Genomic DNA, 23,275 nt, shown 5'->3' with positions numbered 1-23,275 from the left:
GTTACGGAACTTAAGACCATATAAATGTAACACCTGAGGGCAACAGGTTCCAGCTCTTGTCTACCAGGAAGACTACGGAAGATCAAGCCGTACGTGAGAATGACCCTTTGTACCTTGTAAGGCTCAAGTCAAAACACTTTCCTCTTCCCTGTCCTCTCTCCCTCTCGACATTCAACAGTATTGTCCTCTCTTTTCCACTGGTATAACCATTGCTGACACCCCAACCCTCACCGGAAGCTCAGTAAGCCAGCTTATTGTTCTGGAAGGCTAGCCTACAACTAAACTTTTTTCCACTGGTTTTCAATGTAAATGTGCTGTCTTGATTGCTGTCCCAGGTGAATAGTTTTGAGAGCTGGTCTGGGAACCGAAGCACTATTTCTTTCTTTCTTTTTTTTTTTTTTTTATTTATTTTTTATTTTTTTTATTTGACAGACAGAGATCACAAGTAGGCAGAGAGGCAGGCAGAGAGACAGGAGGATGCAGGCTCCCTACCAGGCAGAGAGCTCAATGTGGGGCTCGATCCCAGGACCCTGGGATCATGACCTGAGCTGAAGGCAGAGGCTTTAACCCACTGAGCCACCCAGGCGCCCCAGCACTATTTATTTCATAGCTCCTGTGGGAATGAAGCTTCTAAGGATCAGACATCCGAATGAGAAGAGCATTTGGACCACAGCCCATGTGTAAGGTAGGATTTATAACATAAGAGCAAGCGCCCCAGATAGGTAGAAGGAGCCTCTGGTGTTCTGAAGAGAGGGCAGCCAATGGAGCAAAACTAGATGTTGGGGGCTGGGGGGCTAATAGGGGGTGCATTTTTTTTTTTTTTTTTTTTGGTAGCTATTTGCACCCTAGCTGCTTTGTAGAGGCCTTAGAGACCCAAGGATTAAAGAGATCAGTGAAGTCGATTTTAGGTCAGATTCATTTCTCAGCCTCTTCTTTTAAATTCGCTGTGTATCCCCTTTTCCATTTAAAGTAAGCTTCGAGACTTTATCCTCAACACATTTTTCAAGTAAATATGCCTTACTGAGGATTGAGCCAAGCACAATGTCCAAGCTGTGGGAGACAGAGTTTGGGTGGGCTGTCTGCACTACCTAATTGGAGGAGTTGATTTCCTCTTAGAGTTATGGTAGGAGCTGCTTCGAGGGGTGTCCACAACCAGAAGGGAGATGGCTTCCTGTGCATTCCTCTCCTGGCCTTTCCCTGCCACAGTTCCTCCAACCACCTTCCTCGTGAAGAAATGGCTCTGGGTCTCTCACAGCTGTTGTTGGGCCCCCTAGCCCTAGTCCGTTGAAGTTCCAGGAAGGTTCATTAGCTCTAGGACTCAGAGAAGCACAGTGAATCCTTGCTCAGCTATAGGAACCAGTCCGAGAAGTCTGCCAGGCTGAAAAGGAACAGACAACTCTTCCATTACTTAGGGCATTTTCATAAACATATTGACTTGACATCTCTAGAAGCGTTCAGCATTAAATGTGCTGGTATTTCCACCTCAGAAGGAATTTAACTGAAAAAATGAGCAGAATGGCAATCAAGAATAAAAACACTACGAGAAAGAAAATGCCCATGGCCGTAATCCCACAAGACAGTTTGACATCAGACAGCTTAACTCCCTTTAAAGATGGGGGGTTTATGCACTTGGTGTCCTCCGAGGCCTCAAATTTCTGTAGGTTTTCTTTGTACCATGTTATAAAATGAATATTTGAACAAGTGCAGTCCAGGGGATTGTGACTTAAATTAATGGTGCTCTGCTGGGACAAGGTGGGGAGGAGATGAGATGGGATGACATGGATGTTATTGGCAGCCATATTGAGGTAGATTCCCTGAAGATGACTAAGAGCATCAATACTATTACCCATCAGGTTGTTGTAGCTTAAGTCAACATGACTCAATTTTCCAAGGCTCTGGAATGCTTGCTTGTCTATGGAGAGGAGGTCACAGGAGGATAAAATAAGAATCTCCAAGCTCCTCAAAGTCTGAAGTAGGTTGGTCTTTGAGATACTCCCGTCTTGAAAGTGATTCCCCTGTAAATTTAGATGGCGGAGATCCACCAGACCTGTTAGAAGATGCTGATTGCTGGTATCCAGGAGACAGTGAGAAAGATTCAGAACCTGTAGGATATGGAGGTTTTGGAAAGGACTTTGTGGACCCTTAACATACCAGCGGGTAAATGCCAAATCTAGACCTTCTAGCCGAGGACATTCTTTGAACGCCTGACTCTGGAGTCCAAGAGGCTCATTGTAGCTGAGGTTTAGGTATTGTAAGTGGGACAGGTTTTTGAGTTGAAGATTGCAGCAGTCAGAAGCCTCTATATCACTGTGGCTTAAATCAAGTTTCTGAAGATTTTCTAGTTTTTCCAAACAGCCGGCACCGAGGTCGAGTTTCCTCTTGTTGCCTTTGATAGAGAGGTCTAGAAGGGATGGAAAACTAGCAGCCCTGATATGACACAATTGGTCAAATCCGTTTACATTGAGAACTAATTTCTTGAGAGCCTTCATCCCCTTGATCCCAGAGGGGAGCTCATTTAAGTGATTTGCTGTCAGATCCAATTCTTGGAGTTGAGTGAAGCACCGAAATGTAGCAGATGAGATATCAGAGATATATTGCTTCTGCAGATTGATGCTTTCAACAGACATTTCACAAAGTCCGTCAAACATGGCTGAAGTAAGGTCTTCGTCATCCGTGTCCTCATATGACCCCAGCCAGAGAGACTGAGTAGTAGAGTTCTGTAGACCTTTTAATACAACAGACAAGTTAAGAGTCCCTCCAAAATTCAAACTTTGGAAGATTTTTGAACGGAAAGCTCCAGTCTCAATGCCTTTAATGTCATTGCCATTGAAATTAAGGCTTAGGTTGGTGGTCTTCTCCAGAGCATGCAAGTCTTCACTAGAGAGGTAGTGTATAGCATTATTCTGAAAATCCAGAACTTTCAGATTCTGGGTTGGGAAGTTTTCTGGGAACTTAATGGAGGAAATATGGTTGCTTCCAAGATATAAGCTTTCCAAGTTTTCCAGATTCTGACTTGGGATAAACTCGAGACTGGATATTCCTGTTTGGATTAGGAAAAGATGCTGCAGTGACGTGGGCCCGTTAAGAGAGGTTTCTGCCATGAATATCAGAGGATTTCCAGTCAGCACAATTGTGTTCAATTGATGATGGTTTTGAAAAGTATCTTCATGTACCCAGTTAATCTGGCACCTTGAAAAGGTAATAGTATTTAACAATAATTAGTTGGAAAAAAGAAAAACTCTGTCACGGTGACCTATATTAACAGGACCATCTTTTGTGTTTAGTAAAAACACTATATGTTGTTACTTGAAATAAAACATTAAAAACTTTCTTAAGTACCAACAGATCATCTGTGAATTAATGTCTAGCCTCAATTCTGAAAACTCTGATTTAGAATTTTTTTTCCGGATACCTTGCCCCTTTGGATGGAACTCTTCAAGGTTTGTGTTTGGACTTTAGGGAAGAGTTAATGGTTTGATTCTAGGCAAAATCCAACCATTTACTATTTTAAGTAATATACAGTATGTTATATATAATGTATAATATAAAACATGATAAGTAGTATATGTATCTCATTCTAGGCAAATCACAACTTATCTCAACCTCTTTTGTTTTACCTATAAAGTATAGCAATGGTGAGTACTTTGAGGAACAGTTGTTAGTCAAATGATACATATGAAAATGCTCCATAGAAATATGGAATAGTAGAGTTTTCATCCTGGTATTACACCTGAAAATACTGGATTATGCATGCACACATGGGTGTGGGCATGTACGTGCATGTACACACACACACACACACACAACTCCCCTGGAGATCAAGAAGGAAATTCCTTAGAATTCTGATTTCCTTAAAAAAAGTTGGAATCCCTAGGAGCAAGTGAGCCTTGGAGCTAGCTTTGTCATATCTGCCAAGGTCTGCCAGTCTTTGATGGCCTAGAGACTGAGTTGTGATAAGCCACATGCACCATGGCAGGAGACAAAGGTCCAAGCAGAGTAGGAGGTCCTATCAAAAACCTATCAAGACCAAGACCCTCAAAAAGGATTCTTTCAGTGGATGATCTTAAAAAAAATGTTCATAGAGGGTGATCTTGAGGATATGTGTTTTTCTTGGCCATAGCTCTGGATGGAACAGCAATAATGAGAGAAGTCTCTTCTGAGATTCTCGAACTACAAGCTTCCACTCCTGAAGATTGTGGCCTGAGTTGATGCTCCGTCTGTGAGCCACCCAAAAGAAGCCCGTGTAGAAAATTGAGTTTCAAGCGACTCCAGGATTATAGTGACTTCAGGTAATGGGAAGAAGTAAATGGAAATTACTTTGGGAGTTATATACCTACTTAATTAATTTTTAATATGGAAAACTTTCAAATTTACACAAAAGTCAAGATCATAGTACAATAAACTTTCATACATCTATCACACAGCGGCAAAGGTGCTTGAGATTTGGCCACATACACTTCTTTGCTTCTTCTGTTTCCACCTCTCCCTCCTGAATTATTTTAAATCAGATCCTAGATATCCTGTACATATTTTATTATGCATCTCCAAAAAATATAGGCTTATTTTCTATAGCCATAATGCCATTGTGTAATTCCAGGAAAGTATTTTAAACAAAGATTTGCATCAAGTTTCAATTGATAAATGAGCTCAAAGTAACATTTCACTGAAGACATAAGGGAATTAGTTAGTCAAAGTCAGTTAAAAAAAAAATGTTCTACAGAAGGGCCTGCGTGGTGCAGTCGGTTAAGCATCAGACTCTTGGTTTCTGCTCAGGTTGTGACCTCAGGGTCATGGCATAGAGTCCCTGTGTCAGGCTCTGTGCTCAGCATGACTCTGCTTGAAGTTCTCTCTCCCTGTCCTTCTGTCCCTCCTGCTCATGCTCTCTCTCTTAAGCAAATAAATAAATCCTTTTAAAAAATGTTCTACAGAATCAGGTTAAAACAAACAGCTGATACTGGAATTAAGAGGTACATCTCATAACATATATATATGATTTATAAAGAATATGTGATATACCTGATATATATTATCAGAATATATAATGCATATATTTCTATCAAACATGTGTTTGATATGTTTAAAGGAAACAGTGTAAACCAATCATATGATGAAGGAAAAACTTATTAAAACTGATGTGATATATTTATAAAATGAAGTCATTGAAATTTGCTGAAGTAGGAAGTTACTGAAATTGAAAAACCAAGGACAGTTTACCCAAGAGATTAGACAAAGCTGAGGAAGAACTAATGGACTAAAAGTAGATGTGAGAAAATTACTTAGAATATAGTCCAAAACACCAAAGAGGTGGAAAACAAGAAGGCCATATTGACATATATGAAGGGTGGATGAGAAGATGCAGTATAAATCAAATCAGACATCCAGAGACGATGAAAGAGTGAATGGGAGCAGGCCAAGTTTCAAACAAACAACAGCCAGAATATTTTAGAATTGATGAAAGACACCATTTGCGGATTCAAGAAGCCCAGTGATTTACTCAGTGTACCACTGATATTACAGAGTGCCAAAGACGAAGAGAAACTACTGGAAACACCTAGATAGGAAAGATTACCTGCATGTGTACGGTGATTACACAGACAGATGACTATCTAGCAGCAGCCAGGGGAGAATGGAACGGCAGCACCAGTGGGCTGAAAAAAATAACTACCAACTTGGAATCTTGTCAGGAGATACTGTCTTTCAAGAATCAGAGTGAAATAAAGACAATTTTGGAAAAACAAAAACCAAGGGAGTTGACTACTAACAGACTTTCACTAAAGAAATTGTTATGTACCTCAGGAAAAAAGGGAAATTGTTCCAAGAGAAAGTCTGAAAAGTGAGATGGAAGAATGAGCAAAGAAAAAAAAACAAAACAGAAAACATGTTGATAGAGCTAAAAAAAAAAAAAAAAAAAGTGGCTCTTTAAAGTAATAAAAAATAGTGTCTGACTGGTGGCCCCGTAAGAGGCAGGGGCTGGGGAGATACGGAGAGAGGGAGTTTAGAAAGTATGAGGTCCTATCTGTATCACCATTTGAAAATAACAGAAGAGGAAACCTAGAGTGTTCTAGCTGGACAAACTGTCCTGGCCCCATGCATTCCTCAGAAATGTGGTCAAACTCATTTCATCTAAAATTGAGAAATGGTAAGGTAGAGGGAAAGTAAATATCTCAAGGGCACAAAGGGTAGATAGTAGAATGATCTCTGTCCCTGTCTGAAAAGGCAAGGCTTTGTATCAGTGAGGTATTGCAAGGCAGCTGGTGGAATCTTGGCCGTGGAGGTGGCTTGAGGTTCTCTGGGGGAATCTAGACTGGGAGTCAGGAGAGCAGAGTCCTAGTTCACTTACTCTGTGACCCTAAGCAAACTCACAGAGTCTCCCTGAGCCTCCATTTCCTCATTGAACATGAGTTACGTAATATTCAGCATGCCTACCTTCCAGGGGCGGTTATAAAGATGAAATAGTCTTGGGGATATGAAGGCTCTGCCACTCTGGAGAAGCTCGGGTTGAGACACCAAAGAAACAGAGCTGCTACAAGGGGTGTAGACCCCATCCACGTGGAAAGCCCTTTCCCATCTTACACACACACACAGACACACGCACACACAAACACACAGGCATGGACACGCGCACTCGTGCATGCTCTATTTCCCTTCTGGTTTCTTCCCTTTTTTTCTTGTGATACTTCTGCCCACTGATTCACGAACACTGATTCAGCATTTGGAATCCTGATTCTGCTTCTAAAATTAAATGGAAATCTTTTCTCAATCTGCGGGGGGGGGGGGGGGGGGGGGAGGGGGGGTTAGTAGCTTATGTGTTTCTCCTGTAAATTTTTCTTAAAATGTCATTACCCAATATAAACTATGGTATCTGATTTAATACAGACTTGTTTTCAGTGTTTTTTTTTTATCAGTATTCCTTAGAACTTCTTAACACTGCTGATGCAATCTATTTTGAAAATAATCCACTTTTCTCTCTACTGACTGGGTTTTTTAAAATATTACATTTCACCTGCATAAAAACATTTCCTGGGAAAGAGTAAACATGAAGGATAGAGTGTCCCTGCACTCCCAAAAGAAGATCCTGGAAACAATTTGAATGCAAGTTGTGTTATTACATAAGTAAAACATCAAATACAGACGAGGAACTCAGATACATACCTGGTTAAGTCCAAGAAGATCAGATCTACAAGTCTGCTGAAAGTTGTATTTTCAAGTGTAGGTAAGAAATTAAAGCCAAATTCCAAAAATTCTGTTGTATTTGGTAGCGTGTCAGGAACTCCCGTGAGACCTAAATTTTCACAGTTATATGTGTTGTTGGCTTCTTTCTGATGAGAAAAACAGTGTAAATCCCTAACAGAGTTGGTAATTTGATCGACTAGCAAAATTACATTTATCCTTTGAGCAGCAATCTCACTTCTAGTGACCTTTACCAAATAGATACCTGCAAAGACACACCGTGGCTCATGCAAAAGATGATTTGCTTTCGTCATTTTTGTAATTTTGTAATTTTTGTGATACTAAAAGATGGGCAGTAACCAGCTTATTCATCAATACAGGACTTGTTGAATGAAATACAGTACATTCACAAGACGGAAGCTTCTGCAGATGAAGACAGAATGAGGAAGATCCCCACATGCGGACATGGAGTGATATCCAGCTATGCTGTCAGGGTAAAAAGCCAGGTACAGAATGGTCATATATGGTACGTAGTACATGGTATATGGTAGGTATTATGTTGCATATTTTATGCTACCTTTTCTGATTCAAATAACGCATTAGGAAAAGACATTTTTTGGGCTATCAAGAAAATCTTGAGGCTGGGAAATTAGAAGATCTTAAGGAATTGTGAATTTTGTTAATTATAAGTGCAATGTTCACATTCTTTTGAGAAGCCTTTTGAAGTATTTCTGGATAACATGACTTGATGTTGGGGATTTCCTTTAAAATGCTCAGGGCAAAAAGGAAGGGAGGAATGGTTAGATGAAATCAGTAGGCAAAATATTGATGGTTGTTGAATGTAGATATATATTCATGGACATTCTTTGTAACTAATGACTTCTGTATCTGCTTAGAAATTTTCTTAATATTTAAGGAGGGCACGTGATGTGATGAGCACTGGGTGTTATATGCAACTAATGAATCATTGAGCACTACATCAGAAAAATTTTTTTTCTTTAACACACAATTTAAACAAACTAGCAGTGTGGCATAGCCCATAGGTCATGAGACCATGCAACTTTGAAGCATGACTCATTTCTGGATCTTTGGACCACAAGCTACAGATACCAGACCCCAGCATTGGGGAACAGCCATGCATGTTAAGTTCAGAGGATTGCCTCTTCCTAGGTTCCATGGGAGCCAAGTATTTTGAATTCTGCTCATCGCTGCTTGTTAGATGCCCTGCCTCACAAATCTTGGAACAACTAAGTGAAAGTGGGAAGGGGTTGGTCATAATTTATCTGGATGATGTCTTAGGATGAAGGGACATGGGGCAGGCTGAACCTATGATGGAGTTTATTTTGCACGAGGAGGCTCCCGGGAAAGAAAGAAATGATTTGCAGAAAAGTGTACCTGGGGGCATCTCTCGCCTCACGTCGGACTGCATGCAATTCCACCCACTCTTTCACACCTGCCTGTGCCCTCACCACACAGTGGTCCTACCAGAGACCCCCCTGAGACAGCCCCAGTCTGCAGACTGTAGCTCATCAGCTGTCCTCAAACTGACTTGCAAACAGTCCCACTTTGTTGGAAACAGAAAACTGAGCACATTCTCCTTCACTGTGAAGCCTGATGTTGTAGAGATGTCACTATTTTCATTGCTTTCTGCTCAATTCCAGCTTCTGTGTAGTGGTGCTCATTTTTGTATGTGGAGTGACCGTGCTCATCTACAGGAAATCACCAGTTTTCTTCTATGTAGTGATAATGTTATAAATGACACTGATGAAAATGCTGGTATTTCTATTTCCTTGCAATTCATTCTTCAGACCCATTTTAGAGACCCAAAGTCCTGTAGGCACTGCCACAGATCCACCTAATGTCCTTGAAACGCACATTTTGCATTTAAAACTTAGATTTAGTGGAGTGGTGGGAAGAACACAGGTTGCTAGACCCAGTAGCTGCTAAGGTTTGGAATAGCTTTTCTGGTCTCCACTGGCATAACTGATGTCACATAACACTTAAAGAAAGGGACTCCATTCCTTGATTCGTCTGTTCCTTCAGCAAAAGGTGCCATGCTGGTATGTCCCTCCCTCTCCTGAATATAGAAGGGCCCATGACACCTAAATCAGTCCACTTCTTTGCTTTGCTGAGCACTTGACTACAATAATATCATTCAAAAAGTTGAGGATCCAGCAGGAGCTCTACTGAGCCAGTGGCCTGAGGGAGCTTCTAGCAAATTCAAAGGCAGATGAATGAAAAAGCTCAGTTTCAGCCCAGTGAAAAACTGAGAACCAATGGATGACACACCACAGAGTATTGAGAAACCCGGCATGAGCCTGTCTGTGTCAGACATTAATCTCTACTTAGGTACGAGCCACCATGAACTCTCTGCCTTTGATTCCCGGGAGAAAGAGGCAAATGACAAGAATCTCAGCTTATAAGAGAATTTAAAAAACAAGCACATTTTGGAGAATGTCCTAAGCTACATACACACACTCACCCCTCCCCCTTTGGCTTTCATATTCACACTACTGTGCGATCACAGTTACTATATGGATGGTGGCTCAGAGCACCCCATGCTCTGCAATCACTCAAGCAGTGTTAAATCATTTGCAATCTATCATATATTTTTTAAAGATTTTATTTTTAAGTAGTCTCTATAGCCACAGTGGGGCTCAAACTCACAACCCTAAGATCAAGAGTCACAGGCTTTCCCAACTGAGCAAGCCTGGTGCTAGGACTATTGTATTTTTTAAAGCAGGAAGTACACACACACACACACACACACACTCACTTTTCTCATTCTCTTTTTTGTTGATAGTAAATTGCAGATGTCATGTCCCTTTACCCCTAAATTTTCTGAGAACAAGGACATCTCTGGGATGCCTGGGTGGCTCAGTGGGTTAAAGCCTCTGCCTTTGGCTCAGGTCATGATCCCAGAACCCTGGGATTGAGTCCCGCATCGGGCTCTCTGCTCAGCAGGGAGCCTGCCTCTCTCTCTCTCTCTCTCTCTCTCTGCCTGCCTCTCTGTCTACTTGTGATCTCTGCCAAATAAATAAATAAAATCTTTAGGGAAAACAAACAAACAAACAAAAAGAACACAAAAAAACAAGGACATCTCTTCTGTAACCAAAGTGCCATTACCAAATTCAGACTATTGAACGTTGATACGATATTATTGTCCAACATAGAGTTTGTATTCACATTTTGGCAATTGTCCTAATATTGTCCTTCAGAGTAATTTTGTTTTTCTAATCCAAGTTCACAAATTGCATTTAGTTTTCATGGCTCTTTAGGCTCCTTTGTTCCGAGACAATTCCTTAGCCTTTTGTTGTCTCTCATAGCATTGAGATATATATTTTTTTTTATTTTATTTTTATTTCATCTTATTTTATTTATATGAAATTTATTTATTTCATCTTTATTTTATTTATTTATAGCCTCGTATCTTACAGAATGTCCCTCGCTTGGGGTCGTATCTTTCCTCCTGATTTGATTCGGGTTATACATTTTTGGTAGAAATACTATGTGAATGAAGTTGTGTCTTTTTCGCTGTCAGGATCCATGTCGAAACTTTGTGAGAGTGTGATTAGCAGAGCGCAGGATTCCGGGACTGTAGGACAATGCAAGAGAGAGGGATGGAGCAGGAGGCAGAAAGGGAATACGGTGAGGCTATGGCCCTTCTGCCCCTGGATGGGGCTGGCCACCAAGGACACGTGCTCAGTGCTTCTCCAGGCAGACACCTCATTGCTCGTGCAGCCCCTGTGGTTCCTCTGAGTTCTGTGTGAGCACTTCTCATGAAACCAGCTCTCCTTCTCTAGCCCTCAGTGTGAGGTCACTGTGGCAAATGACCTCCTCACTCCTGCTATGGCTGGTTCCATGGCAGATGGGTTGCTTGCTGCTGGGAACTCCTGCCACTGGCAGGGCTGTGCAAGGCCATGGGGCCTTCAGAGCTGCCGTCCCAGGCCTCCCCCGCTACTCAGACGTGGGGCATTTACTCAGGACCCCATGTGCACTGGGACCTGTACCACCCACTCTGCCTCTAGCGTCCTGTCGGAGCTGGGCCTTTTCCACAGAGCAGGACTTCCAAGGGCTACATCCGTGTTTGCCATCCCTTTCCCTCCCAGTATTCTCACCCACACACATTTTTTCAATCAAGATCTTATTTTGCTGCCTTCTTCTGTAGCTCTAACTTCCTGCTATCCCACTTTATTTTCTCTTGTCGAAAGTGTTGAAATATTCTAATTTTGAACACTTTGAGTTTCCCCAGGTGCCAACTCCCACCTTTCCAATGAATGTCTTGTCTGCATTCGGCACACACAGTGGCCAGCTTCCCCCTGCACGAGGAGTCTGGGGTGCCAAACGCAGACCTTCCCTCCATTTTTCACTCCTCTACCGAGAGATAGCAGTGTGACTGCATCAAATCCCAGGGTAACAGTTGCTCTGAAAATAAAACAAAATATTCCCAGGAGGGCAGAGTCCTAAAATTTGGTTGTCTTCCTGACACCTCCAGGCAAAGGGCATCCCAATTATATGCAGTTCATTTTCTATTTGTCTTGTGGACAAATTCTAGCTCTCAACCACTGAATTGTGTTCTCTGAGCCTTCTTTTTCCCCAGCTATAGATGGGGGATAACCTTGTTTGCCGGGCAGCCATAAGGATTAATGAGATAATGTAGGCTGAGCACTCACAAGAGGAGGTCCTTTCGCTGGGTCATCACAACATCATGGTATTGCTGACAACTCTTCAGAAGCCTTTGTATGTGCGAACTTGTGAACTTGGAGTTCTCCTAAAAAGAAGTTCTACTAAGCACTCTCCACCCCTCCCTAGGATGGAAGGACTGCCTTCTACCATAGTTTTGAGGGGACAGGGTAGCCAAGATGAGTTCATTTGAAATGAAGAGGCATGTCTACGCTTCAAAGTAATTATTCAAGAGTTCATCTAAACTGTTATCAGAATTCAGATCACAGAACACTTATTCTAGTTATGCTTTGCACATTTGTCAGCCTCCAAATACCTGGTTATGACTCTAATTTTGTTACTTATGATATATGCACACACATACACACACACACACACTCACACACTCACACAGAACGTGTAGAATATAACAATGGAAGATTCCACATGAAGTGTTTATGGATGTTCATTGTATTTTTAGAACTTGTCTAGGTTTGAAACATTGAAATAAAATATTTGAAATATTTTAATTCAGTGTGGGCCATAGATGTAAATATGAAACCAAGCAACAGAAATAAATACAAGGCACGGGGCGCCTAGGTGACTCAGTGGGTTAAGGCCTCTGCCTTCAGCTCAGGTCATGATCCCAGGGTCCTGGGATTGAGCCCCACATTGGGCTCTCTGCTCCATAGGGAGCCTGCTTCTTCCTCTCTCTCTGCCTGCCTCTGCCTAGTTGTGATTTCTCTCTGTCAAATAAATAAAATATTAAAAAAGAAAAAAACAAGAAATAAATACAAGGCATACTTCTAAAAAACATAGGATATATCTTTATGGCCTTGGGGTAGGCAGAAATTTCTTAAACAGGACAGAAATGCACTGAAAATAAAGGAACAATAACAAATTAACCTACATTAAAATCGAGAACTTCTGTTCATCAGAAGATACCACTAGGAAAGTGGAAAGGCAAGCCATGGAGTGGGAAAGGATATTTGCAATCTGATGAAGGACTTAATCTACAATACTTAAAGAGCCCTAACAAATCAATTTAAGGAAGACCAATAACCCAAGGGAAAAATGGGCAAAAGACTAGAAGAAGCACTTCTCACCCACACACACATATACACACATACTTAAGGATATGTCTTTGGCCAATGAAGTTGAAAATGTACTGACTTTAATCATCAGGAAAATGAAAATTAAATCCTAGTAAATACACTACTCACTATCCATCAGAATGGTAAACATTCTTAAACAATAGTGAGGCTCCTGGGATACAGAGCAATCAGAACTCATACACATTGCCAGTGAGTATATATGGGTACCAACCCTTTGGAAAATCTTTTGGCAATATCTACTGAAATTAAATACATGTATACCCTATGACCAAATACATCCCCACCCAGGTATATACCTAATCAAGATTTGCACATCTGTTTTCTAGAGACATAGATATAAATGTCCAAGGTAGCAGCATTTACAATAGCCAAGAAATCAAAAACAAGGCAAATGGCCATTAACAGCTGAATGAATAAATAAATAGTGGTTCTCTAATATAAGAGAATACCACAACACACTAATACAAAATAGACAGTATGTGATTAAAAAAACAAATGAATGCTCTATGCAGCATCTTTGGTAAATGTCACATGTTTAATGCTGAACAAAAGAAGTCAGGCACGAAAGAGTACATACCATGTGGTCTCCTGTATATAAAATTCATGAAGAGGCAAAATCATTTTTTGGTCATAGAAGTTAGAGTACTGGATGCCCCTGGGGGGCTGGTGACTGGAAAAGAGGCATGAAGGGACTTCAGAGAATATGTATTTCTTGATCTATGTGTTGGTCACATGGATGTGCTCTCTTGGGTGAAAACTCAGGGAGCTATACACTTAGGACTGGGGAACCTTCTGCATGTATGTTTTACTCCAATAAGAGGTTTACTAAACTCAAAGCAAAACAAAAGCCTTGTTTTCAGATTAGGGCCTGATGAGCTAATGGCCACCACAGGAGTACATATACAGGACATGGTTAATTCTGCTTAAACTGGAGGGGAGAACAAAAGAGGAACGTAAGGTGAGGGGGGGAGCAGGGCAAATTGGGTGACCTGCACTTGAAAAAAACCAAAGCCTTCAACCCAAAGCTTCCTCTCCCACCACTCCCACTTTTATTCCACTTGCCAGCAGTCCAGAAGTTCCTTACCTTGGGACCAAACCCTCCTTCATCTTTGTACCCTAGCAACTTGCCAGTAGTCTCATAGAGTGACAGCTCAGGAAACAGCCTGCTAATCCTCTTACCAAGAACTCATATGTAAGAGAGGATATAAAGGAAGGTATAGATCCAGTGTTAATTGCGTTGGTTCCAAAGCGTTGAAAATCAGTCCTTTCGAAGGGAGAGTTGCAGGAGGTTGTTGTATCGAAAGGTTTCAGCCTCACCTGACTTAACCAAAAGCTAAAGCTCTTGCTGCAGCATAGGGCCAGGCCCGGAGATCCTGGGACCCTCAGCAACACTTGTGCCACCTGAGTGTCGGGGGCCCATGGAATAGGTAACACAAGGCCTAGGAGTTCGCCCGGCTGCTCTTTCCTCTCCTCTGCCAAAGCCGGGGCCAGTTGCAAAAAGAAACTGACAACTCAGAAATCTAGTGTTCTCAGGAGGAAGTGAGAGTGGTACAGTATTTCCACAGGCTTTCCAGAATCTCCCAGGGCTCCCTTCAGGGCTGCCAAGCCTCTGGAGGGCTGCATGGGATTTGCAGCAATGCAGGGATTTAAGAGTTGAGCTGGTAGGCTTAAGAGGGGGACATTTTAGATAGCTTGCTTCGCCATGAGCTTGAATTTGATTGTGATACTGTCCTACCTGAGGATGTTGTCACTGAGGAGGTGGTGTCCCCACTCCGACCCTTTTATCATGTCCTCTACGTGCCTGTGTGTAATTGGCCTTCCAACTTGAATGATGAGGAGGTAGTCTTCTGGGGTTGATAAATACCTCTTCCTTGACCCCTTCTTTTATGGGCTGATTTGTGTTGCCCCCACATTCATATGTCTTAACCCAAGTACCTCAGAATGTGACTTTATTTGGAAAGAAAGTCTTTAAAGGAGTAATTTAGTTAAAATGAAATGTTTAGGATAGGCCCTAATACAATATGACTTGCGTCCTTAGGAAAAGAATACAGCAGGACACAGATACGTCAAAGGCCAGACGATGTGGAGACACAGGGAGAAGGTGGCTGTCTACAGGCTCATAAGAGAAGTCTCAGAAGAAAGTAACCCTGCCAGCACGTGGATCTTTGACTTCTGGTCTCCAGAATCATGAGAAGTTCCTCAGGGGGAGAGAGGTTGAAGCACTTTAGAAGTTGGCAAGAGACAGGCCCTTCTCCTTTATGTCTCTCACTACCTTCTTCAAGAACTTCCCACAAGTTGGTAAATATTCTAATGGAGCAAAACAGAAGATACAATCTGGCTCTATTCTCCAGTATTACTCCTGTGGGTTAACAAAACAGATGGAGGGCTGTCTGATGTGATGAGAAAGCCGGACTCATTCAGAGTGATCTTTATATGCTCTAAAACCTGGCACAGGCCATCTTCACCAATCTCCAGGACATCAGAAAGTGGTTTGTGGCAGTGGCCGTATGCTAGGATGTAGGACAAACAGCACCTCCAAGCTAGACGCACGTTTGGAGGGCTGCCCTTTGCTCTGAGCCCCTGTTAGTATCTTATGTTCCAGTTAGGATCCTTTTGAGGGAAATGTTTGCAGAGGAGGAAAACCCTTACTTCTTCCAGTGAAGAAGCTCCCAGATCATCCCCTTGCAGAGCTCTATGTCTCCTTCTTCACTCTAAAGAAAAACCACTGCCCGCCATGTCACCCCCCACCTTTTTAAAAATTTATTTATTTATTTATTTGACAGACAGAGATCACAAGTAGGCAGAGAGGCAGGCAGAGAGAGAGAAGGGAGGAAGCAGGCTCCCTGCCAAGCAGAGAGCCTGATGCGGGGCTCGATCCCAGGACTCTGGGATCATGACCTGAGCCGAAGGCAGAGGCTTAACCCACTGAGCCACCCAGGCACCCCACCCCCACCTTTTTAAAAAGATTTTATTTATTTATTTGACAGACAGAGATCACAAGTAGGCAGAGAGGCAGGCAGAGAGAGGGGGGGAAGCAGGCTCCCTGCCAAGCAGAAAGCCTCATGCTGGGCTTGGTCCCAGGACTCCGAGACCATGACCTGAGCCAAAGGCAGCGGCTTAATCCACTGAGCCATCCAGGCGCCCCCTGTGTCACCCTTTTAAAGACAGTGGGTATTGAGAGGCTAAGGCTCAGATAGGACTGTCGAATCTCACAATTTCCAGGCAGTTTAATCTAGATAAAGACACAGTTCAGACTCACCTCAGTGCACATCTGATTCAAGGAGGTGATGGCTTTACAGCTGGCAGAAAACACCACTGCCAATAGGAAGCAGCTGGCATGGGAAGCCATCATCAGAATGAGGCCACCCCAGCTTGGTGGGCTTATCCAGTGCCTGGAGTGGAGAAACGGTATCCAAGTATAGTGGCCTCAGTATTTCAGCAGGCTGAGAGATGCTCAGAAGGGTGATAAGGGAACAAGAAATGCTGTTGATTGCTCAGTTTTTGCTAGGTCTGTGCTAAAAAAAAAAAAGGAAGTTCCTTTTGCATACCACCGATCTTTGCCAAAAATAGCTGAGAACCCAGCCCAAAATGGTCCAGGGCATTTCCTGGCAAGCATGAATCAATTGAACACCCCTCTGGCGCATGTCACACACTCTCAGTGTGATGGTTTTTATTGACTTAGGCCAGCTTCAATGGTTTGGCTAACTCCAACAGCTTCTGGTCCCTTTCTACAAGAGAGGCCATAGAAGCAGGAAGCTGGCCTCACAAAGGAAGCTGTTTCATTAGCTGTCCTAGGTGAGCGCCATGGAGAGGCGCTGCGGCATGCCAGGGGGGCAGAGGGAAGGATCAGGTTCTGAGGCGGGGCCTGCTGGAGGTGGCCACTGGGGCAGGAGGGAACAAGGCCCCTCTCCACTACTGCCTAGGCCTCCTGGTTGCTCCTGTCTCAGTATGGGAGGATGACACATCCATCCTTTGACCTGTGATTCAGGCTGAATACAGCAGCTCAGGTGGAACGGAATCCCCCCTTTTTCCCCTTCCAACCTGGGGAAGTAGGGAACCCTGCTGTAAATGGGGCAGTCCGGCAGGGAGACCAGGGTTAAGGATGTCAGCCTTGGTTCTACCTCTTCTTAGAAATAGCTTCAAGCAGGATTGCAGTTGCCCTCATCATGGCACAAGATGGGGGAGTGATTAAAGAAAGTCGAAGTTCAGCCATTCCTCACTGGGCCGAATTGAGCTCCCTCCAGACATTAGAGGGGCTGCTTGGCATTACGGTTCTCCCAGTCCATTTCCCAGAGCCCGGTTCTTCGCAGCAGAGCTCAGAATGACTTGAGAGGCTGCTTCCACTACTTCATCACAACTGTTCATCAAGAATCCCAGGAGCTGTTATTTATTGAGCCCCTGTTCTATGTCAGACTCCAGGCAGGGTGCTGTTTTTTTGCGTTTATATCTTTATCCCATGTCCTACCATAGAGGTGCTGTTATTTCTTCCTCTTTATAGATGTAAAAACTCATGCTTGGAGAAATTAAATGACTTCTCCAAGGCCACGTAACTAGGAAATGGAGGACGACGGCTTGAGACACACAGTCTCATGGTGGAGACTGTGCTCTTACGTTCTGTAATTTAAGGAAGAATTTTGTTTCCTGAAAGAGTGAAGACTGGTTGGGATGAAGACAGTGCTTCATCTGGAAATGTCGGAGATGTCAGGCCAGACAAGGAAAAGCAGAGGGGGTTGGAGAAACTGTGGCCTAGGCACCGTGCGAGGGCTACTACAAATATTTAGGCTTTTCTCATCTCACGCCTCAAATGCCATTCTCATCGACAGAAGAGGCTCTGAAGATGGTTTTGGTAAGACACAGTGCAAGCAAACTGGATGACAGCCCACCTCACCTTAAAGGCATGTATCTCGGTGCATGGCAAGCGCTCTGGTTTTGAAGGAGCATAGTTTTCGGCCTCGAGTCCGCTGATGACCAACCAAGTGAACTTGGGCAAGTCATGTCACTTGTCTGTGTCTATTTCCCATCTAAAAAATAGAACAGGAATTCCAGTTCCTGTTCTCCTGCCTTCACAGGCTAATTATGAGGATCAAATGGGATCGTAGCTGTGAAAATACTTTCTTAAACTTTAACTCCTATGTAAATACAAGGAATGTGTTACTCCTCTGATTAACCAATTCCAATGTCATGTAAATATCACCATCAGGAAATTGTCTCCTGCCCAGAGACATGGAAAAAGTGTATTATTTTTCTCTTTAAAGAAAGGTTTGATGGCTCAGTTAAGGCCATAGGATTTTGTCATTTTCTGAGGCCGTGCTATTTGCATACGATTTGCATACATTTGCATAATGATTCAAAAGACTCACTGCAAGTGTATAAGAGTAAAAGAAAATAAATGAATATGAGTGACCTTCTGCCACAGCATTCAAATCAAATATTCAGGGCATAATACCCTGAAATACAAAATAGATTAAAATTTAAACTATTGCAAACAAATGGGAAGATAGGTTTTAGAGTTCAAAGGAAGAATGAAACCCTTATTTGGTACCAGGTTGTAAAGAATCACAGGCTCTTAAAGGTCACCCCATCCAAATGATTTTCATGCCTGAATTCTTCCCTCCACACCCCTTGCCCCACCCCTTTCCATAGACAAAACATAGACACTACATTACCTCCCAGTCTACTCTGAAATGCTTCATGTGACAGAAAATTTACTATCCCCCAACAAATTATCTTGGCAAATTTAGACTGTTTAAAACCTAAACCACCAAAGCACTGAAGTCTTCCCTCTGACTTCCCTCCAATGCTCCTCCTTTCCTCAGGCCAGCAGAGTAAGTTCAAGCCTTTATTGCTGGTCCTTTGTTACTTGACAGTAGTTAAGATGTCTCTGAATCATAACCTTCCCAGGTTTAAAACTCTCTAGTTCCTCCAACCTGACCATAGCTGCACGCAGCTGAATCCCTTACGGTCTATCTGAATGTTTTCCAAATCTCCTAAGGAAAGCAGTGACTTGAATTCTTGTTCTAGCTTTGCTATCAACTCGTGTGTCACTGGGAACGTACTTCTGTGTCTTAATGTCCCCATCTGTCAAATGATGGAGTTGTTGGACTAGCTTATCTGTAAGGCACTTCTTCATCTAAAAATCTAATTTGTCTATTTCAAAACAGTGGTTTCCATTTTACTTATATAATTGATTGGCTTGAGCCAATAAAATGGACTCCCACTTGCTGTTTGTTGAAAATGACTCTTTCTTACTCCAGGTGGGCTTGCGCCTTCTTAGCAAACAGAAAACAGAGAGAGGTTTGCCTGGAGTGGTGGACATCACGACTGCTATGATTCCAACCAATTCACAGAGCCATTATGGGATGGAACTGCTGTCCCTTATTTTAAGAGCCAGTTCTTGTAGAGATATTGAAAGAGAAAGGAGAAGGTAAGAAAAGGCGTTAGAAACTCATTTATTTCTACAGACAAGTAACCAGGGCAATTATTGTTCGTTTATTCCCCCATGTTCCCATGTGTTCATCCATTGGGTCAGAGGTCACCCCATGGGTGACTTCCCAGAACTGTCCTCTTTCATGTCTGAGAGGCCCATGACCTCACTTTCTTGTGTTTCCATTTGATGATAGTCTGGGGAGTGACTTGGGATCCAAGGATAACTTGTTTGCTTCTTTAAGCCCTTTCTTATCTACAACCCAAAGGCTAATATGACTTTTTTCAGGGATTTGCAAACCCAAATATGCTTCTGTCTTCCACCTTTAGCAAAGAACTAGACGTTTAATTTCCATGTACAGCTCATGGGCACCAGGCGGTGTACAACTGTCCTGTCTTTCTTTTTTTTTTTCTTTTGTACATTTAGTTTTTGTTCTGCTTTTGGGTCATGCCTGACCTTCCCCCTGTTTCCTCTCCCACCCCCAGATGCTTAATCAACTTGCATCTAAAATTCTACTTCAACTTGAATATTCTAATGCTCCTTATGATCAATTTAATGTCTTATCATTATATTTCTCCATATTTGTTTGTTACTAAACTATTAATGTTTACAGCGATGAAGCTCAGAGGTGAAGCCCTCCTAAAATTCTCCCCACCACTCTCTCGGGGCTTCCTGGTGTTCTGCCTTATGGGCACATTAGAACAGAGCCCTCAGTTCTTGTCACGCTCTATGCCTTTGCCTTTTGATTGGTGGCTCGTGTGATGTCCCCAGGCTAAACAGAGCCCCTTCCCCACCTGGAGAGGAGACATGGCTCTTCTTATCATGTGCTCAAGTTCAAGATCATTTGTGTTGATGGCTTTGCCATGCTGCCCTTGATTCTCTTGCTCCAGAACTGCCTGTTCCTCTGCTCCGTGTTTGATGGTTCTGTTGTCACCATCTTAACCAAGCAGACACCATATCCTCACATGGCCTGTGGACCCAAGTTCTTGGGGCATCCCTTCTCCTCCACAAAATTACCCCAGGCCTTTTCACATCTCAGAGCTCAGGCCTCCTTGGCCTTTGTATTCAGAGAAAGGGGGAGTTCTTCTTGCCTAATCCAGGGACAGTTTGCGTTTCCTGCCCCAGAATTTACCCCTTTGTGAGATGACTCATAGCAAAAATAGCAACTCCCTGGACTTATAACCACTTAAACTGGATTTAAAAATTATAGCATTTGAAGTTTATAACCATTTAAAAAAGGATATTTTTAAAAAGGATGTTTCCCCAAATCAAGGCTTCATTATTATCTATGGACACCTGGTTACACATATATGGTTCTGGAAATATGTGTAACATGTAGGAATATTTGTCAAGTTTTAACTTCCAATTAACCATAAGATCAGTGCCATTTACTAACTTTTTTTTCATCTGGTATGTTTTATAAGGGCATAAATGTTAAAAGTGTCGTTGGGGTTTTTCTCTCAAGCTTTAAATGAATATATTAACAGGCACTGGGATACAGGAACTAGAGAATAGGACTGGGAATTGGGATTCTGAGATAAACCCTTAACTCTGAAATAAAGTGGTCCTTACAGTGGTATATTAATATCAGAAATTTCAAAACTAATAATAAGCTTTAAAATAACCTAATCCAACCCTGTCATTTTTTTTGAAATTTAAGAATATAAAAGAACAACATGAACCTGACATTCCCAAGAGCTGGGATTATTCATATTATTATCAAACCATTTATTTTAGCCCTTTTGGAACATTTTTCACATCCTGTCTCTTGTCAGGTTTTTTTTTCTGTGAGCATCATATTAGATTAAATTTTCATAGCCCTTTACAGTGCAGTACAAGAGGAGAGCACTTGCTGAACTAGCAGAGAGGCAAGACAATTTCTGTAAATGGCAGGATGGCACCCTTTCTTCATTCTAGTGAAGCCCAGGAAAGTCCCATTGGTATGAGGGGAGATATTTGTTGGGGGCAGAATGGTGGTGGTTTGAGGGGAGCCTGGAGCTTTTGTTCGTTCCTCTGCACCATGTGGAACACTGACTTCCTCAGGGGGTGATTAGCAGCAGACAGGAGTTTAGCAGCCTTTATGGGTTTCTGTCTTCAGACTCAGCACCTATGTGACCTTGGACAAGTCATTAGCCTCTCAGAGTCTTGCCTTCTTCTATAAAAGAGAACTAACATCTGTCCTGCTTACCTCTCAAGTGTGCTTATGCAGGGTAACCTGTAAAGGACTACAGAGAATAATTTATTTGTTTTTTTTTAAAAGATTTTATTTATTTATTTGAGAGAGGGAGAGAGAGGAAGACAAGTAGGGAGAAGGACAGAGGGAAAGGGAGAAACAGGCTCCCCACTAAGCAGGGAGCCTAACATAGGGCTTAGTCCCAGGACCCTGAGATCATGACCTGAGCTGAAGGTAGACCCTTAATCGACAGAGTCACCTGGCACCCATAATTTATTATTTCTAACAAAAGGCATATGTGGTGCCCAGGCTGGTTCGTCACCCCCATTCAGCTCTCCATTTCTAAGAAGCAGGTTCTCTGAAGGCAAAATAAGGCTAGGAACAAAACTAAGGAAGGCTTCTTAGAAAATATATGCAAGGAAACCTTATTAGGAAGAAGCCAGGTAATCTTGTAGGCACTTGACATGCATTATCTCAAAAAAATTTTCAAAAAAACTTGTCAAGGAAGGTCTTGTTGTTATTGTAGATTTATAGGCCAATAAACTGAGGCCAGAGTGGTTTAGAGATAGGCTCCAGCTCACAGGTCAGAGTGTGGAGGATCCATGACTCCTAATGGGCTCTGTCTGATCCCAGAGTTGTGATCTTGCCCCTCACTACATTGGCTTTCCAGAAACTCCCTTGCTCGCAACAGGAAGAATTCCAGAACCACAGCCATGTGGCAGGGAGTTTGCACAGTGTCTGCGTTCCAGACACTCAGGTTCCAATTCAAGGCCTCCCGGTTTGCTGCTGTGTGCAGGGATTCTTCTGGCACTTATTCGACAACCACATTTTCAGAGGATGGAGAGTGTATTTGGAAGAGATGTCAGCCCTAGAAATTTAATCAGCTGGGCTGAAGGCAATCAAGATGCCATCTGGACAGACCCTGACTTCCTGCCCAGAAGATAAAGACATCTGGACCTAGTAAATGCCAAGGACATGCTGACTTGGTCCCCAGGCCTGTGGGCTGCTTCTTGCTTCACACAGATGCATTTTCTTAATTGTGCATAATCTACAGCTCTGAGCCACTGCCGGGGCTGCTGAAGGCCCAATGCTATTGACCACCAAGGGCTTCCTTGCTCACAACCAGTGACTACTGTGAGCTGTAGTGACTTTCCACTGCTAAGGAGATGAACTGACTGCAAAGGCGACTGTAAATAGTCCTCTTTCATGATGGAGCAGGAGGTGGCTGCCCCAGGCCCAAATCATTGTTGTGATTGGGACACATCATGGCTCCTGATTGGTAAGTAGGGACAGGGGGAAATATTTATACAAAGAAGCTAATTAAGGGGGCTCACCAGATTGGCCTGCCCAATCTCTGCTTACTCAGCCACCTCCTGTGAAGGAGGCTTTCTCCAGTCACAGGAGTTCTTGAGCAATTGGCCAGCATGGGGGTTGGGGGGGGGGGGGCCTGGGTAGAGGATGAAAGGCTTTGGGGAAGAGCTGAGGGACTAGAAATAGAAGGTTGAAATTCTGCACAGAGAGCTTTTCTTGTGGCAACATCTGAACACTGGCACATGTCTTGCAAACACATTTGTAGAGATGGCATGAATCTCACACACCAGCTTCTCTCTATTTTAAAGCAACAGCTTGGTTCTCCAAAAAGTGCCCAAAGCTACAGAACATGGTGGGGTTGGAACCAATCTCTGTCCCCTTTTACTTCACCAGAGAGTCACTGTTTGTCCCAAATAGACA

At 42.8% G+C, this 23,275-nt stretch overlaps 1 protein-coding gene across 3 annotated transcripts; it reads right to left on the bottom strand.

Annotated features, from left to right (window-relative positions):
• Positions 1–529: 529 nt before the first annotated feature.
• On the bottom strand, positions 530–16,408 carry CD180 (CD180 molecule). Of its 3 annotated transcripts, none has more exons than XM_046001231.1 (3): positions 16,207–16,408; positions 7,153–7,319; positions 530–3,189 (listed from the first exon to the last, which is right to left on the bottom strand). In XM_046001231.1, the coding sequence occupies exons 1-3, from the start codon at positions 16,297–16,299 to the stop codon at positions 1,461–1,463; spliced, it is 1,989 nt and encodes a 662-aa protein (XP_045857187.1). In that variant the 5' UTR covers positions 16,300–16,408; the 3' UTR covers positions 530–1,460. The 3 variants fall into 3 exon arrangements, with proteins under 3 accessions (XP_045857187.1, XP_045857188.1, XP_045857186.1); XM_046001232.1 differs by having other exon boundaries at positions 7,153–7,282; positions 16,207–16,310; XM_046001230.1 differs by lacking the exon at positions 16,207–16,408 and having other exon boundaries at positions 7,153–7,484.
• Positions 16,409–23,275: the final 6,867 nt, after the last annotated feature.

Source organism: Meles meles, chromosome 3 (genome assembly GCF_922984935.1).
Source record: "Meles meles chromosome 3, mMelMel3.1 paternal haplotype, whole genome shotgun sequence".
NCBI classification, from domain to species: domain Eukaryota; kingdom Metazoa; phylum Chordata; class Mammalia; order Carnivora; family Mustelidae; genus Meles; species Meles meles.
Note: the sequence above shows the minus strand (reverse complement) of the source record. Positions and strands in the feature narration are given on the sequence as shown.

Bases quoted from the DNA above. Each gene is read 5' to 3' on its own strand.
- CD180 (XM_046001230.1), bottom strand. From the start codon at position 7,484: ATGACGAAAGCAAATCATCTTTTGCATGAGCCACGGTGTGTCTTTGCA. The intron at 3,190-7,152 runs GTATGTATCTGA...TACCTTTTCAAG, and splicing joins ATCTTCTTGGACTTAACCAG to GTGCCAGATTAACTGGGTAC.